We start from the raw sequence: 18,114 nt of genomic DNA, 5'->3' as shown, positions 1-18,114 counted from the left end.
TTTGCTTTAAAGATCAGCCACTCTAATCTCCAGTTCATTATATAAGTTCGGAAGAAAACCCAAAAGCTTACAGCACCTGGTATTCCTAGGCGGTCTCCCATCCAAGTACTAACCAGGCATAGCCAGGTATGGCCGTAAGCGAAGGCTGCTGCAAAGAGAGGGTAATTTAAAGATCAGCCACTCTCCAGTACATTATATAAGTTCGGAAGAAAACCAAAAAGCTTAGAGCCCCTTGGCTTTCCTGGCGGTCTCCCATCCAAGTAGTAACCAGAACCAAACATGCTAAGATTCAGAGATCGGGCACTGACTCTTTTTTTTTTTTTTTTGCAAGATTATTATATAATTAGTGAAAAATTTCCAAAAAGCTTACAGCACCTGGTATTCCCAGGCGGTCTCCCATCCAAGTACTAACCAGGCCCAAACCTGCTTAGCTTCCGAGATCAGATGAGATCGGGCATAGCCAGGTTGGTATGGCCGTAAGCGAAAGCTGCTGCAAAGAGAGGGCTATTTAAAGATCAGCCACTCTAATCTCCAGTTCATTATATAAATTCGGAAGAAAACCCAAAAGCTTACAGCACCTGGTATTCCCAGGCGGTCTCCCATCCAAGTACTAACCAGGCATAGCCAGGTATGGCCGTAAGCAAAGGCTGCAGCAAAGAGAGGGCAATTTAAAGATCAGCCACTCTAATCTCCAATACATTATATAAGTTCGGAAGAAAACCAAAACACTTAGAGCACCTGGCATTCCCAAGGCGGTCTTCCATCCAAGTAGTAACCAGAACCAAACATGCTAAGATTCAGAGATCGGGCATTGACTCTTTTTTTTTTTTTTTTGCAAGATTATTATATAATTAGTGAAAAATTCCCAAAAAGTTTACAGAACCTGGTATTCCCAGGCGGTCTCCCATCCAAGTACTAACCAGGCATAGCCAGGTATGGCCGTAAGTGAAGGCTGCTACAAAGAGATGGCTATTTAAAGATCAGCCACTCTAATCTCTAGTACATTATATAAGTTCGGAAGAAAACCAAAAAGCTTAGAGCACCTGGCATTCCCAGGCGGTCTCCCATCCAAGTAGTAACCAGAACCAAACATGCTAAGATTCAGAGATCGGGCATTGACTCTTTTTTTTTTTTTTGCAAGACTATTATATAATTAGTGAAAAATTTCCAAAAAGCTTACAGCACCTGGTATTCCCAGGCGGTCTCCCATCCAAGTACTAACCAGGCCCAAACCTGCTTAGCTTCCGAGATCAGACGAGATCGGGCATAGCCAGGTTGGTATGGCCGTAAGTGAAAGCTGCTGCAAAGAGAGGTCTATTTAAAGACATTATTAAGAGTCTTAAAGGGTTAGTTCACCCAAAAATTGAAAATTATGTAATTAATGACTCACCCTCCTGTCGTTTCAAACCAGTGAGACCTCTGTTCATCTTCGGAACACAGTTTAAGATATTTTAGGCTACGTTCACACTGCAGGGCTTAATGCTCAATTCCGATTTTTTGAAAAAATTTGATTTTTTTTTGCAAGGCTGTTCACATTTCCAATTAAATGCGACCTTTTGTAATCTCCTGTGTGAACGTGAAATGACCCAGAAGTGATCCGCATGCGCAGAAGAGTACTCAACGGCCAACGACGTCACTCGTTGTTTGCGGAAGTAGCTAAACATGGATGTCAACAACAGTGTAGTCAACAGCGGAGCTCGTTTAGCAATATTAAAGTTATTTAAGCAGCATCGTCCGCCATGGTTGTTGTTTATCTTCTCATTCCCGCCTACTTCAACGTAGAATTATGACGTTTGTAGCGTATCAATGACGTACGGGTCGGATACATGTGACCTGGCCGTTCAGACGGAGGTCGCATTTCAAAAGATCGGATACATATCGGATTTAGGACCACATACCCAAGTGGCCTGGGTCGCATTTGAAAAGATCGGATCTGTGTCGTTCAGACTGTATTGAAAAGATCAGATACAAGTCGCATAGGGGCAAAAAAAATCGGAATTGGGTCGTTTCAGCCTGCAGTGTGAACGTAGCCTTAGATTTAGTCCGAGAGCTCTCAGTTCCTCCGTTGAAACTGGTTGAATGGTATACTGTCCATGTCCAGAAAGGTAATAAAAACATCTTCAAAGCAGTCCATGTGACATCAGAGGGTCAGTTAGAATTTGTTGAAGCATCGAAAATACATTTTGGTCCAAAAATAACAAAAACTATGACTTTATTCAGCAATGTCTTCTCTTCCGGGTATGTTGTGAGCACATTCACAACACTGCAGTGAAGTGATATTCGGTTCGCGAACGAATCATTCGATTCAACCAGTTCTTCTTGAACCAGTTCACCAAATCGAACTGAATCATTTGAAATGGTCCGCGTCTCCAATAAGCATTAATCCACAAATTACTTTTTTAACGTGGCTGACACTCCCTCTGAGTTAAAATAAACCAATATCCTGGAGTAATTCATTTACTCAAACAGTACACTGACTGAACTGCTGTGAAGAGAGAACTGAAGATGAACAGTCAGCCTTGCCAGATAACGAACGAACGATTGACTCGTTCTCGAGTCAAGAACCGGTTGCATCGGTTTTCGGATCACGTACTGATGGGAAATTTGGTAATGATGTCATTGGCAATGATTGGCCTTGATTCAAGCCTTCGGTTTACCCGCACTCATAACATTAGCACAGAATCAGTTCAGAATCAATCATCAAAAGTATCAGTTCGGTTCAGATGCACTGTGTCAGTCTGCTTCACACTGAATCACGCTTGCGCAGTATCATCAGCTCCTCGGTTCTCGAATCTGACGCATCTGACAGAAACGGTTCTCGGTTCAGTGTACTGGTGATCCGAAAACCGATGCAACCAGTTCTTGACTCAAGAACGAGTCAATCTTTCATTTTTTTTTTACTGAAATACAGTAATTGTTTGTATAAATATGCTTTTTTTTGGTATCAGAATACTATTAAGATACCATAATACATACAACTCTTTTGTTCACATAGGCTGAATTTATTTAATCAAAAAAACAACAAAACTAATTTGCAGTAAAATATTATTACAAATAAATATAACTGATTTCTATTTTAATATATTAAAAAATGTCATATATTCCTGCAAAGGCAGTCATGATCCTTCATAAATCATTCTAATATGCTGATTTGGTGTTTAAGAAAAAATTCTTATTACTGTATTATCAACGTTGAAAACAGTTTTGCTGTTTAAAATTTTTGGAAGCTTTGATACAATTTTTTCAAGATTCTTCAATGAATCTAAATCTCAAAGGTCTTTACTGTCACTTTTGATCAATTTAACGCATCTTTTCTGAATAAAATAATTAATTTCTATCAAAAATGTGACCTCAAAAATGTGTACAGTATTGTACATGTATAAAACAAATAAACTGCCTAACATTCCTTTCAGATTTCTATCAGGGATGAAGAGCAACTAATATCTCCAGAACCTCCTCTCATCGACCTTTACTAAATAAACTGCCATGTCCTGTCTGGCCAACAGCTGAGGCAAGAACTTCTAAGCTTCCAACATCCCAACCAGAAGAGACGTCGACTTAATGGAGGGGCATTATTAAACATGAGTAGCACTGATTGTATCGAGTTCTTTCCACTCATCGGGCGGGCCGTCAGGCAGCAGAGAGAAAATGAGGCTGGCTCTGTGTTTGTGAAGCAATGGGTATTAGTGAATGCAGGATGACATCTGACATTGAAATGTCCTCATGTTGCTATGCAAGTGGCTTTCAACAGGCACCACAAAAGAGTTTTTCACCTCATTTGCTTCCCAGGTTACAATTTCAACAGTCACCACAACCCATATAACCCTGAATTTCTGCCACTCACCATAGATGCTGACATGGAAATGGAGCTGAAGTGCATTTAAAAGCTTTAAACAGTTGTTGTAAATGGACCTGTTCAGCCTTAAACATGTTCGACACTAACACTATAAATGCAGTGAAATTAAAATATTTGAGCTGCTGAGTTGAATACATATTCCCTGCTGACTTTACACCTGCCTTTCATTCATAAATCAGGTATGATGGATCATTTTATAAGTGCTTTATTGTTTACGAGTGACCTTATCTGCTAAATGAAGTATTGTGCAACAGAAGAGTAGCCCCAGCACATTTCACAAACAAACATCATTCTTCTATCTTTTGAAGAGTGACTACTAGAGGCAATGAACTGACAGTTCACTAAGCCCCGCCCCCTTGTTTACTGTTGCTAACACAGACCAGCTCTACAAATTCTCATAGGAGTGAGCTGAAGAGTTATGTGAACATAAGATTGTCAATTAAATGTGCTCATAAAGTGGTAACACATTAAAAAAATCTGCCATCCTACAGTAGTTTTTTTTTTCCTTTTTCAATAATCTATTCAATTAAGATGTAGATCACAATAAGGAAGAAAATATCTATTGACACTTCCATTTCACCATGATTGAGTTGTTGCTTCGTTTATGGTTAGAGATGCACAGTATATCAGTACCACACAGTACCACACACTGGTTATGGGCCAATAAATTGTTATATTAGATACAAGTTGATATTGTATATTTAATTGTGCCTGATCATTTTAATTATTTGAATAACCTGTCCCTTAATGTGATCTTTATTGCTAAATTAATATCCATTTTTCAAATTGTACATTATATTGTTGTGATAACTAAATACACTTTTCGTTTTTAGTAATTAATTTTTATTTTAGAGAAAATAATATACAGTATTTATAAATAAATTCAAAAATTGTATCTATATAATATTTAAACTGGTGCACCGCTAGATGCAGTTACACTTTTTATCCAGCTTGACAGATGTAGACTGTGAACAGATACATGTGGTGCTGCCCACTTTTTGCAAGGCTTTGATTACACTGAAGGTGTATTTCCTGTTTATGTTTACAAATTGAAATCAAAATAACTTTTCCTTAAATTCTGATCAGCAAGTGGCAGATTTTCTAAACTCTGATGAAAAACAGGTTCAATAGCCTTAGAACTCTAGTATTTTTTTGTATTATCTTTTCTTTCTTACATTGAGAAAACAAGCCCCAAACACAACAACTGCACAAATACAGCTGATGAATAGAAAATGTGTTACATAAAGACTATGACTCACCCCTCTCGCTGTGCTTCCCCTCTTTCCAATTCCTGAATGACCCCCAGCAGCACTTTGATGGTTTCTTGACTGGAGTTGATCAGACACTCCATGGCTTGAAGCCTGGCTTTCACATTCCCACTGGCCCCAGGGAGAGCAATCAGATGCCCCTGTGTGCCCTGCCGGGTCTCTGCGGTGCCCAGGTTTTGGCTACTGTGACAGTGGGCCTGTATTTGGGTCTGGGAAGCACAACTCGCCGAATGAGGCAAAGCCTGAGACTGCGTCTGCAATCCATTGAGCTGTGCTGTGTCTTTTTTGCGTTTACAGCTCCCTGAGGGATTCTCCAGGCATTCCACTTGTGTCAAGGATGTCCATGCAATAGGGCCAGAAATCTTTGAAAAGTCACCTCTGACCTGCAGAGGTTGAGTCAGCTTAGTTGAGGAGGCACAGTTGGGCTGCTGGCCTACCCCTGCCTCGCTTTCACTGGGTAATCCTTTGTGCTTGGCCCCACTCCCCGGAATGTTGGTGTCTCTCTTTGAGTCTGACTGATCTAAAACCGTGTCTGAAAAATCAGGACATAGTTTTCCATCCGAACAGTCTGGCCCAACACACAAGTCCTTAGCATCACTGCACTGTGGCATAGTGTGGAGCAACACTCGGGTCTGTTGCACCCTTCCCTCGCACCTTGTCCCCCATTCCCCACCCTTCACATCACTCAAAATGCCATTGTTCTGATCTGGGTAGTTCTCCACTAGAGCGGTGTGTTTGATTATGTTTCCCTTTTTGCGCTCGAAGGGAAAAGTCTGGTAACGCTTTTTCAAGTCAGGCGAGGTTTGCACGCCAGTGCTCTTGGTGACATTTGGGATGGAGCGGCGCGCCGGCATTGTCATGTACCTCCGGTGAATGACTTTGCAGGAAACAGAGTGGTCTCTGGTACCTCGGTGGGCAGCCTCATTCTGCGCCTCACAGATGTCTTTAAAATGCACCTGCAGGGCTTTGTTTCGCTTGCGTACCACGTCTGCTCCGCTCCGCTCCAGCAAAGAACCGCCGGACTCTGAGTCAGACTCTGAGCTTGACAGAGTGCAGCAGCCTGCCTCCTTACTGACCATAACTCCTGTGGGAGAGAGCGAGAGAGAGAAGGGAGAAAGAATGAGGAACAGCGAGAACAATTACAGTTAATAAAATGGCAGTGATTGCAGCTCAAGCAGCTCAAGCACAGATGGTCTAGTTTTGTCTTTTCCTCAGCGCACAACATCCTGGCAGTCAAAGATTGTTTTTTTTTTGTGCGCGCATGTTTTGTTTAGCAGTGGAAGTCACAGCTGACACAGATCGACCTGCATTCAGGCTCTCTCATTACACCAAGGCTTCATCTCTCTAATGAGGCTGCCAGTACATGGGAGATGGGGGCTGATGCACAGACTGCCAACGAGACGGAACAGGATCTTTGAGTCCTCAGATATGAAATACAATTCAACACTTGATGGCAAATACATACACACATGATAACATGACACCAAAATTAAGAGGACCAAAATGGTGTAAACATCAGCAAATAGGTGTGTGCAAGTGCATAAAAATTATATATAGGAGTTTTTGCTATTGTCACTTTTCCCACTTTTCAGTTTGGATCAGAATAAGTTGTTGATATACAGAAAAATATAATGGATGGCGTGTGCATCTGCTTTACCAGTCATTGGACCATAAATAATTTGTCAATTTGCTTTCCATTTCAACTATGGCTGTGTAAAACTCATTTGATGGTGCTTGGGTAAGTTGTTGCCAGAGCAATGCTATATGGTTGCAAAGGTATTCTATGTGGTTTTGATGCAATGCTGCATGGTTGCTATGCTGTTCTTGATGGCTTCTGGGGCATTGCTAGGTGGTTGCTAAGGTGTTATGTTTGGTTTCTTGATAGCCCATGTCAAAAATATGCACTACTCAAAGTAATATTATGGGGTGGGTATTATGTGGGGCACCACAAGCGTACATGTTACTTAACTTGGCGTAAACGGGAACTAGGTTCCAGCTTACTCACTACTAAATATTAGAAAGCTGTGTCATTAAACTTTAAAGGAAAGAGTTGAAATGTAACCCTGAATATAAATTATATGAATAAAAATTAAATCCTACAACCTGGAGTTACATTTGGAATAAAATGGCAGACCAATTGGATCACATGAATGAGCTCATGTTTTCCTGGACATATATAGCTTATATGTCATAGTTATTAAGAAGTTGGCTGAATAGTTAAATTAAAATGAAATGTATGCCTTTAGCAAACACTTTTATCCAAAGTGACTAACATTGCATTCAGGCTAACAATTTAATCCTAAAGTGTGTTCCCTGGGATTTGAACCCCCAATCTTGCGCTTGCTAAAGCATTGCTCTACCACTTGAGCTATAGGAATAGTCACTATAATTACTTAAAAGTTAGATGTTAAATGTTTTCCTGACAGCACTGTGCAACATTTCAAAATATCCAAATCAAATAAATATCAAATGGCGGAGTCCTGGAACAGGTGCAATCCATCAAACAGGTGTTTGCTCCCACAGCTTACATGTTAACAGATATTCTCTCTGGAGAAAACTATGTTACTGTTTCCTCACTTCCGCCCATGTTGGCACACCTGGAAGGTGACTTGAAGTGTGTCATCTTGGATCAGATGGAAGGCAAAATTGGCTATGATGCCACCCAGAGGATGATGCGCAAACCAACCTTGCTTGACTTAAGATAGAGAGATCATCACATGAAGCTACTCGAGCTAAGTGCCACAAAAACTGAATTGGTAGCAGAGATGGTGGCAGCAGCAACACCCACAAGTCCACAACCTGTCCCGCACAAGTGAGAAAAGCGGAAGAGGAATCAGGTGCTAGCACCTCAATTAAGAAGAAAAAGGGTTCACTGTGCAGCCTTCTTGTTAAAAGAGCAGTACAGCAGCCATGCTCACTGCTGATCAAAAAGCTGAAGCACAGATGTCGATGGACCTACAGGAAATGGCTATTGATGTAGAAGGTTGCAACATCGTGAAGTCTGTCAGCACATCAGCGACGGACGATGACATTGTCTATCGGTCCAACCCAAATGTCCTAATATTTTTATATTAAGGATTATGAATTTGTTCAAATCCCTAACACCTCATATGAGCAATACTAATAGCAAAGCACCATTAATTATGGTTAAAAAAAAATTACCGCTCAACACCATAACTCTGTTTAAGCATTAATATTGTTGGGCAAATAAATGCCATTTACACACAATTTGAAACATGCCATGGACAGGCTATACAATGTAAAATAAATGTTTCAGCCTGTAGATAAATATATTGCCAAGACAGTTTTCATTCTGTATCATATTCATTTCACTTCAGCTGTGGTCCATCATTTACTATTAGTCATTGCAATGTCTGACTGGCTCAGTAACAGGGAAGAATACAAATGGACACCTTGTCATCTGTCAGGCAGCAGCAGTGTCTTTCAGTGTCTGATTTTCACTCCGTAAGCTTATCTGACTCGACAGTGATAACACTCATCCTCCTTGAGTCATTGAACTGCCCCCTCTAACGATTCAATCAGCATCTCAAAATAATGAGCCCGGTGATTTGTCCATTTTTGGAGCTAATATGGCAGGTACTTTTAGCCAGGCTGCAGAATACACAGTTTATCATGTCAGTAATTCCACATCTAGGGTTAAATGAACCCCATTCTGCTTCAGTCTTTTTTTCTTTTTTACATCCTTTTTTAGTTTAAAAGTTGTAGCATTATGTAACAGGGTTACTATCGTTAATTAAAACTAAAACTATTAAAAGCATTTTGTTCATTTATGGCAACTGGTATAAAAATAAATTAAACCTTAATAGTAATATTTAAAATCTATAAAAAAAAATACAAAATTACAAAAATAAACAAAAATTTTAAATAGAAAAATACATTTATTATATATATTATTAACACAAATTGTATTACTATAATTAATACTAAAATAAGACTGTTACACTATAATGTATATTTTAAAATATGAATGACAACACTTAATTATATCTTGTGAATTCAAAAAGTAAACATTCCTGGTTTGGCCTCAGTAGTTTTGTGCATGTCTGTAAAATCATTTGTCATTTTAGGGGTCACATGCTCCTCGATGTGGACTTCTGTAGAGCCTGCAGAGGTATTACTCAGCAGGCCATGTGGCAAGCCGAGAGAAGTGATGCAGGTGCCATTTTGTACAGGTTCAAAAAAGGTTTTTGTAACACTATGTATTTTGCACTTTTTCAGATGAACACTTTCTACAATCACTTGTCAGTATTGTACTGTCTTGCACATGCCAAAATCTTGAGATCCCTCATAGCATCTGCACTCCCACCAATCTCTGATTTATAGCACCATCTGTCCTTAAACAGATGGCGGCAGCTGATTGATTCATTGATTCTGTAATTTAATTAAATCCACATGGTAGTGGCTCACCGTGTCTCGTAAATGCCAACAGAATCGCGATTTAGGATCGAAAACATTCTTTGGGTCATTTGTGAGTACTCACTGTGGTATAAAGGAAAACGTTTTGCATGTTCTGGGAAGGCATTCAAAGCCGTGAAAGGCAATTATTAAAACTGTAAGAGTGGACACTTGTGCAACTAATTCTGTTTATTCTTGTGAAGAGTATTAATGGTCAGTACTGGAAGCCCAGCAACACTGCTATGCTGTAATAGTATTTCTTGATGATAGCAATTATTGTCATCATTACTTTCATCATCAATAACTTGCAGTGAATAATTCCCCTCCCAAAGAGCACTTGGCAAAAAATACCATGGAGTTATCCATATAGTCCATCTGAAAATGAACAATCTCTTATAATTTACTCACCCTCACCCTGTTGTTCTTTTCCATACAACGAATAAAAAAGCCCAAAAGCACCATCAAATTATCATAAAAGTAGTTGGTATGTACATGAGTGAAGTCAAGTTCATGAGTAATGAAATCCTATTCAGGAAATAATTATTCTTTTAAATCTTTTTGGTTGAATCAGTTCACAAAAGCAGTCTAAATGATTTATTCACAAACCAGACTGATTTGATTCTTAAGTTTAACTTACTGACATCATTCAACATTTTGAAGAGATAATGAACAGTGAAAACCTTAAACATCAGTCTATCTGTCATGCAAAGCTATCGTATGACTTCAGAAGACTGGATATATAGTGTCAAAGTTGTGTAGAGCACTTTTATGGTGTTTTTTAATACCTTTTAAAGTTAAAGGGCTCGGTTACTGTTTTCTTTGTGATTGTAAAAGTGCAACCAATACAATTCTTCAAACTTTTCATTTTTGGATGAACTATCCTGTAAACCAAATCTCTCTTTTCACTCTCTCTCTCTTTCAGGCACACACACAGAGGTCCCCCTTCGACCCTGACAATTTGGTCACCCTCAACCCCAGGATTATGAGTAATGCATTGAATCTAAAATTGCAAAAGTAATCCTCTTAACTCTCCTCATGCACTTTAGCAGCATGTCATTTCAAACAGGCCCAGTGCTCCCATTGAAAATGGCTGTGAAAAAGAAGCAGACTTTAAATCTATGGCTATGTGCATTTGTAATACGTTTCTCAACACCATTTATTTATTAATTTAACCCACGGTCTCATCCAGCTGTGTCTATGGATGGCTATCGCCAGCAGCAGGTACTGTAGATATGCACTGTAAAGCTTTCATGCTTTTCCTTTGGCAAGGGAAACAAAGTCCCAAACAATGTGTTGTTCAAAACATCATCTTAAACCCTATTCTATGCCATCATATTCTCAGATATTTCTTCATGTTTCAGATTTCATTTATACCAGCTTCAGTTTTTTAAAATCCTGTTAGCTTGGAGCACAACCTGATATTCTGCATTGAAGGAGACTGCAGATTTAGGGGTCAGTTCCACTAGGGACTTCATATCAAAAATCTGTCCTAATCTCACGATTTTGGGGGGATAATAGAATTGGCTGTGGATTTGTGAGCTGATATGATTTTTATACCACAGAGATATAATTAGTATTCCTTTTACATCACAATGATGTAACAGCACTAGCTGGTTTCATTGTTGTGCGTGCATCAGGAGCTTTATTGTATGCTATCGTACTCAGCTTTTGTTTACAACCTACAAATATTATTCATGTTATGTAATGCAAATGAAGCATGATGTGTGAACGAAGCATTGTAACATTTAGCAGGCAAATGGTGGTAATGCTTAGAGACAACAGGGAGAGTTTGCCTATAACATATATAAAAAAATTAAGGTTTGTATGAAGTTATAGGCTCGGCTTATAAAACTAAATGTTATGTATTAAAATAAAATTTATATTACACAATGGTTGTTTTTGTTATAATGGGTTTCTAGCCATGATTCGTTCCATCAGACTGCTGAATGTGCTGTGAATGTATAATGGTGGAGAATGCAGGCATATTTTAGCCATGGTATTCTTAATATCATGTCAGGTTCAAACCATCAGATTGAACTGAGCTGATTTGATGGCTTGATTTTCTGTCATCCTTTTTTATTTTTATGATAGCGCCTTTGGAAAAAAACTGTGAGTGAAGCAATCAACCAACTCCCAACAAGCTTTCAAACCACCAAGTGGTCTATGGAAGATTCAAGAGAGAGCGGATAGGTGCAATACTGTCTCTGCCATAGATAAAACAGCACCTGACTGACTGTCCTTCTACATCATGCTGAGGTCTTGAGCTGTCCCTGTCTGCTGCTCTACACCCTCAACTGACATATTTCATTGCTTCCCTTTGAAAAAGTGTTGACTACTTTGTAATACAATATTGTTTGAAATCTCACAGACGTCACAATTTTACATATTTTTTGTGACGTATGACTGTTGATTAGTATTGGGGTTCGCAGTAAAAATTAAGGCTCATCTGTCTCTGTATTGGTTTGTCAGATCTTACCTTTGACATTACTCAAACAATTCAGCATAAAAAATTGCATAAAAATTAATAACTAACTTCAGTCCCTGGAAAAGAACCTGTAAACTGGCTTCCAGCAAACTGTCTCATTTGGAAAACATTGGTACGTCTGCAATTTATAAACGCATTGCTTTTTCCAAAAGCACACAGTATAACACAACATCCCCAGCCAGTCCAATGTTAGCCCTTTTTATCCTCTTACCCTCCTCCTTTTATCATAAACATATCCCAAGCTGCATGTGGTGCAACAGTCATTAACATTGGGAGAGCTGTAATCTCTGTATTTTATTCTGCAAAGGGCTTTGAGTCCTGTTTGTAGCACCAAACCTCAACGTGACAAAAAAATCTAATGATTTTCACAAGCTGCCTTTGCCTTCCATTGGCACCACATGACTGCACAGTCTGAAACCCGAAAGCACTGACACTGCGGTACAGTCAAAAGTTATGAGTTGCTGGAAGGTTGCACGCTGGGAGGCCAAAAGTCCTCACACTGCTATCTAGCATATATGCTACTTTCCACAAACAGCTTACAAATTAGGCATGACACGTCAGTGAAAAGGAGATGTTTAACCTTCATAAATGTTGAGGCTCAGGAGGCCAGCATAAATGTTAAATAATATGTAAAAAATTTAATTGTAAAAAAAAAAAAAAAATTACTTGAGCTGCAAAGCTGCAAGTAAGAAGTTGGCAAACCCTAAATTAAGCTGTCACTCTGTATGGGCTATTTAGCCTGGGACCAAATGTAGGTTATCATTATATATTAGTTTATTATATATATTAAGACTCGTTAGGACCTCATTGGGCCACGGGGCTATGACTTACTGCTACATATATAGCTTTAAAAATGATTTTTATCCTATCAAAATTTTTTATGTACTGAAATTGTATAATTCTTGTTACCAATTTCAATATGACAAAAAAAATAAATACTAGCCTAAAAACAAGTTTACTGAAGACAAGTAAACAGTCACAAATTACAAGAAATTGAAAAATTGACCTACTTGTCCTAAACATACAAATGGACTGAATAGTCTTCACTGTATAAATTAAAAATACATTCATTCATATTTATTTTATAAAAGTGATTCAGTCAAGGACAGTGACTGATTTTCTTTATGATGATGGTAACACTTTACAATAAGGTTCCATTAATGTTAGTTCATGAATTAACTTACATGAAAGAACAACATACAATACATTTATTACAATATTTATTAATATTTGATAATGTTAGTTATACAGTCGTTCATTGTTCGTTCATGTTAATTCACAGTGAAATAACTAATGTTAACACATCGTAAGCACAGCTTTCGATTTTAATAATACATTAGTAAATGCTGTATTAATAACATTTATGTTGCATTAATAAATGCTTTAGAAGTGTTGTTCATGCTTAGTTCATGTTAACTAAAGTAGTTAACTAATGTTAACCTCATTTTAAAGTGTTGCCCTGATGTTTGATTTACATTATTGATACAAATGGCAAAAGCAGCTATTAGGCAACTTCATAGTTACCATATGGAATAGTTCACACAAAAATTTAAATTCTGTTGTTGTTCTAAACCTTCATAACCTTCCTTCAGCTGTTAAATGCAAAATAATTTATTTGGAACAATACTGGTAACCAAACTGTTTCAGGGCCTTGCGTAGGATGAAAAAAATAAAAATGTAATAAATAAATAAATAACATAGACAGTTGGAGTCAATGGGGACCAGAAACTTTCTGGTTACGAACATTTTTCAGAATATCTTCTTGTATGTTGTGGAGAACAAATACATTCATACAGGTTTAGAACAACTTAAGGCTGAGTAAATGACGACAGTATTTAAATGTTTGGGTGAACTATGCCTTCAAGAAATCATTATAATGTCAGGATGTAGCCTACTACTACAAGTTTTATCTTTTAATTATTATCGTTCATTTAAGACACAAATGACTGTGTTTACGAGGATACTCGCAAAAATTGGCATTTTGACACATAACTGGGCATATGTGTATTTGAACGTTTAAGCACAAGGTGCGAAAAAGACCTCAAGTCTGGTCAAGCGCTCATTGAGCAGGTGCGCGCTGCGCGTATCTGAAACCGTCTAAACGCTCGCTCCGCATTTAAAAACAAGAATTTTGCTCCGCTGCTTAATGTACCTAAACATCTAAAAATGTTTACGTTTAAATGTTTTTTTTTTACCACAATGCTTAGAGCGCGTTTAAATGATAAGCTTACGATATACATGTTTTTTTCTGGGTTATGACCCAACGAGTTAAGCGAATATAGATTATTCAAACATATATAAAAAAAAGCAATATACTGTAGGGTAGCCTACATCAATCAAGTTAATAATCAAACTAACCTACAATCTGTGGGGACGATGACGCTGTGTTTTATCTGCTTCATGTTCCCGGTCCACTTGTTGTTCCACAACTTCCACTCCATCATCATCTTCATCATCAGGTCAAAATGTGGGACAGCCCAAAATCACCATTCATTGTCATTGGGGGTCATTGTCTCTCTGTATTGTGTCAGGCTTTACGAAAAATGTTATTGCATTTGGTCTCTCTTACTAGTTTCTAACACTGGATTTACAGACTTATCAGCAAGCCATTTAAGGAGTACAGTGGGATCAAATGACTGCTATGAGAAATGTGGCGGTAATCCTACTAACAAGCTAAAGTATTAAGTGACTGAAAATGGAGAAATTCCCTTTTGGATTTATGATGTAGGCTACACTGGGGTGTCATTAAACCACTGTAAGTAAGGGGTGGATGGATGAAAGGAAGAAAAATGTAATCCTTTAGTGCATGAATCACAAACGCTAAGTAAAAAAAATGTAATCATTCACTTTTTTTATTCAACATGATATACAGTGGGAATCAAAAACTGAATTCAAAAATGCTTCTATTTACTAATTGTTTTTTTTGGGTTTTTTTTTTTTTTACACATATATCCTCTACAGTGGACATCATCTAAAGGGGTTAAAACAAAGAAAGCAAAAGAAAGGTGGGTGTTTAATATGTTCTCTACATGTTGCCATGAAAATTATAATGGAGATTTGGTGTGCTGAACAAAACAAGTGAAATAATAAAATGTATCATCTAAATGATCTTTCCTTTATTCACATATTTCCCGAATTTAAACACAAAAGCTTATTTCAATGGGCCATCATCAGTCATGACTTACAAAAATGAACAAAAACTGAAGAAGAAGCTAAATATAAGGAAAGAGAGTAAAGACTCTTTGGAGCCTGACTAAGCGCATTCATCCTCTGTTCAAATAGAGGCCTAAGACCGCAGGACTGAGCTATACAGTGGACGAAAATGGTACTAAAATGAGATGGAAAAATGTAATGCTTCACTCTGGTTTCCTGAAATCAAAAGGTAAATCTGTATTAAAATAGAGGATCTAATCTCCAGCAAGGAAAAGATAATGAAAGAATGATGAAAACATTTCACTCAAAATACCAGAAAAGTAAAACGCTGGAGATTTTTCCATTCTGGCATGTGTACAAATGGCAAAAATTTCATATCTGAAGAAAATTAGATTCTGAATCACAGTGAAGAAAGTGTCATTCCATCATACAGGGTGGTCCGTTACAGAGTAGAAATCTCTATCTCTCTCTCTCACACACACACACAATGTAGCCATCATTCAAATGCACATCCTCTCATGTTTTCCTGACAGGTTTATACCTTACATAAAAGTTCTCTAAATGATTTCTTGTCACGTCGACAATATAGCTTCCAATAAATGCTTATTTAACTCCCCATAATAGTGACTAACAGGTTTTAAACAAGTCTGCACCATAAACCATACATAACTTTAACTAAAAACCTTGCACCTTATGCATATGAAAAAAAAAATCACACCATTCAATCGCAAACATTGTGCTGAGCCTGAGCCTGCTGAGGCGTGGGAGAAAAAGCCCTCATCCACAAAGGACACAATACCATGTTCATTAGATTGACTTTACACCTACAAATATTGTTTTTGCAGCTTTCATGGTAGTATTGTGACATAGCTTTTAACGCATAATATTTTAGGTTGTAGAAAGACAAAACAATAGCAAACCCACTAAGCTCCAGCCTTCCCAAAGGACAGGAAAAAGTGTAATGAATTATCACATTCCAGTCTGTGTCACAGACATACAGTAGATGAAGTGTAATTGAAACCAAGCTCATTCACTCACTCACTCAGCCTCAGTACAGTAAATAATCGTCAACCAGCCGTATGTCAACGAATGAGCACATTGCAATGCACAAACAGACCTTCCAGCTCCAGGACTTGATGTGAAAACGGACGGCTGGACGGAGGGCACACTCACCCCGAGAGGACCATTAGCGGAGGAGAGGAAGACAGTGAAGGCGTCAGTCTCCCGTGGCACTGGGGCATATCCGCTTCTTTAGGAGCCATGTGATGCGGCCGGCTGCAGACGAGTTGTTCCACATTGGCTGAAGTGCAGCAGTGAGAGGGCTTGCCCGAAACCGGAGCTGCAGCGAGCAGACACTCTCACGTGCACACACGCGCGCACTCACACACATACAGGGAGAGTGTGTGAGAGCGAAGACGCGCGCTACGTTTAGAGTATCAGATTGAAATCCCACCACAAGGAGGCTTAAGAGTCTTGATTTCTCACATCACCGAGAGAGGCACATGTGTGCGCGCATTGCACACACACTCAAGCGCACAGACAGTTGGCACGAGCGCGCGCGCCAACGATGTTCCTCACCAGCCGCTGCAGACCCTGTGTGTTTGATAAAAAAGAGGGAGAGATAAAGGAGGAAGGTGGGGAGGGAGAGTCTGGAAAGCGAAAGAGAGAGAGAGCGGAAGAGAAATGAGGTGAAGAAAGTCCTGTTTCAGTTCAGTTTAGTTGGTAATCTCACATACCAGCAGCAGCAGAGACAACCGTTTCTTATCTAAGCTTATACGAAGTTTATGTAATCAGAGGGGTGGGTGTTAGTGGGCTTTCGGAAGCTGAGAAGTAATAATAATGACGCATTTTAATTGGCTGGCCGGTGTATTATCACACTGATTACACCTCGTTACTAGATGACATGATTTAAATGAGAACGAGATGGAGAGATTGGAAGATTACAATGTGGGTGAAAAGAAAAATCAAATGTAAGGAAGCGTAATTGGATTGTTAATTAACGCGAGTCATCTCTGTTTTATAATTACCAGAATTCTTCTTGGGATAAATCAACCTTGTTGTTGCTGCTTCAAACACGACTGTCCCGATAATCCTTGCTCACTACTGCTACTGCATGTCTGAAATGAATCACGTAAATCATGTTGAAAGAACAGCATATGCTTACTTGATTGATTTAGTGTTTTGTTTACTTGCTGTTCTGAACCTCTAACAAAGTACAGCACAGAACACAATAAATGCATATTTCTTTCCCATTAGGAAAAGTGAAAGGCGCCGTCAAGCCCCTTCAAGACCCTTCAGATTTCTGAGACAAGTGGATTTTGAATGCAGCATCCAAAAGAAAAAAAAATAGCCGAATAATATTTTTTATATATATTTGATACAATCACACGGGCGTGATTAGAACATTCATAACCAGCTGCTAAATTCAAATCTGCCTTCGCTGGCTGGAACATAGACATAATAACCTGCGCATTATAACCAATCACTGTTGAGCTTATGAATGCAATGACCAATCAGAGGCGTTCTTTACTTCTTTATTTAAAGAAACAGGGACAGCGTACAATAAACATTAACCTCAAAGGGAGAGATGCATAGTACCGGGTTTTAGCTCAAGAGCTAATTTTCATCCGTAGTCCTTGGGCAGGCTGATGTTAAGCTACAATATATAAAACATACGAGTAATAAGATTTACACTTGCCAAAAAAAAAAAAAAAAAAGTCATATACTTAGACCTTAGAACACACACTTACACACACACATACACATAGGTATTTATTCAATACAGTGGCTAAATTAACGAAAAATAAAGCCTCAACAAGTGTTGACATTTCCCAACACCACAGCAGTAATGACTTTATGAACTACTTTACTTCTAAAATCGATACTATTAGAGATAAAATTGCAACCATTCAGCCGTCAGCTACAGTATCACATCA

General features: G+C 38.5%; 1 protein-coding gene and 2 non-coding genes across 3 annotated transcripts in view; all 3 read right to left on the bottom strand.

Moving 5' to 3' along the window:
- LOC132112093 (inhibitory synaptic factor 2A-like) overlaps positions 1-16,807 on the bottom strand; it is a 46,361-nt gene extending 29,554 nt beyond the window's left edge. Inside the window, exons 1-2 of the mRNA XM_059519680.1 lie at positions 16,352-16,807; positions 5,116-6,208 (exon numbers count right to left, since the gene is read on the bottom strand). Coding sequence (XP_059375663.1) covers positions 5,116-6,203 — 1,088 coding nt within the window. The 5' untranslated portion in view covers positions 6,204-6,208; positions 16,352-16,807. The remainder of the gene's footprint in view (positions 1-5,115; positions 6,209-16,351) is intronic.
- LOC132112168 (5S ribosomal RNA) lies at positions 364-482 on the bottom strand. Its single transcript, XR_009424909.1, has one exon. It is a non-coding gene; the product is annotated as a 5S ribosomal RNA (ribosomal RNA).
- LOC132112169 (5S ribosomal RNA) lies at positions 1,174-1,292 on the bottom strand. The gene has a single exon (XR_009424910.1). It is a non-coding gene; the product is annotated as a 5S ribosomal RNA (ribosomal RNA).
- Positions 16,808-18,114: the final 1,307 nt, after the last annotated feature.

This window comes from Carassius carassius, chromosome 31 (assembly GCF_963082965.1).
Source record: "Carassius carassius chromosome 31, fCarCar2.1, whole genome shotgun sequence".
Taxonomy (NCBI): Eukaryota; Metazoa; Chordata; class Actinopteri; order Cypriniformes; family Cyprinidae; genus Carassius; species Carassius carassius.
This window is presented reverse-complemented; position numbering and strand designations above follow the sequence as displayed.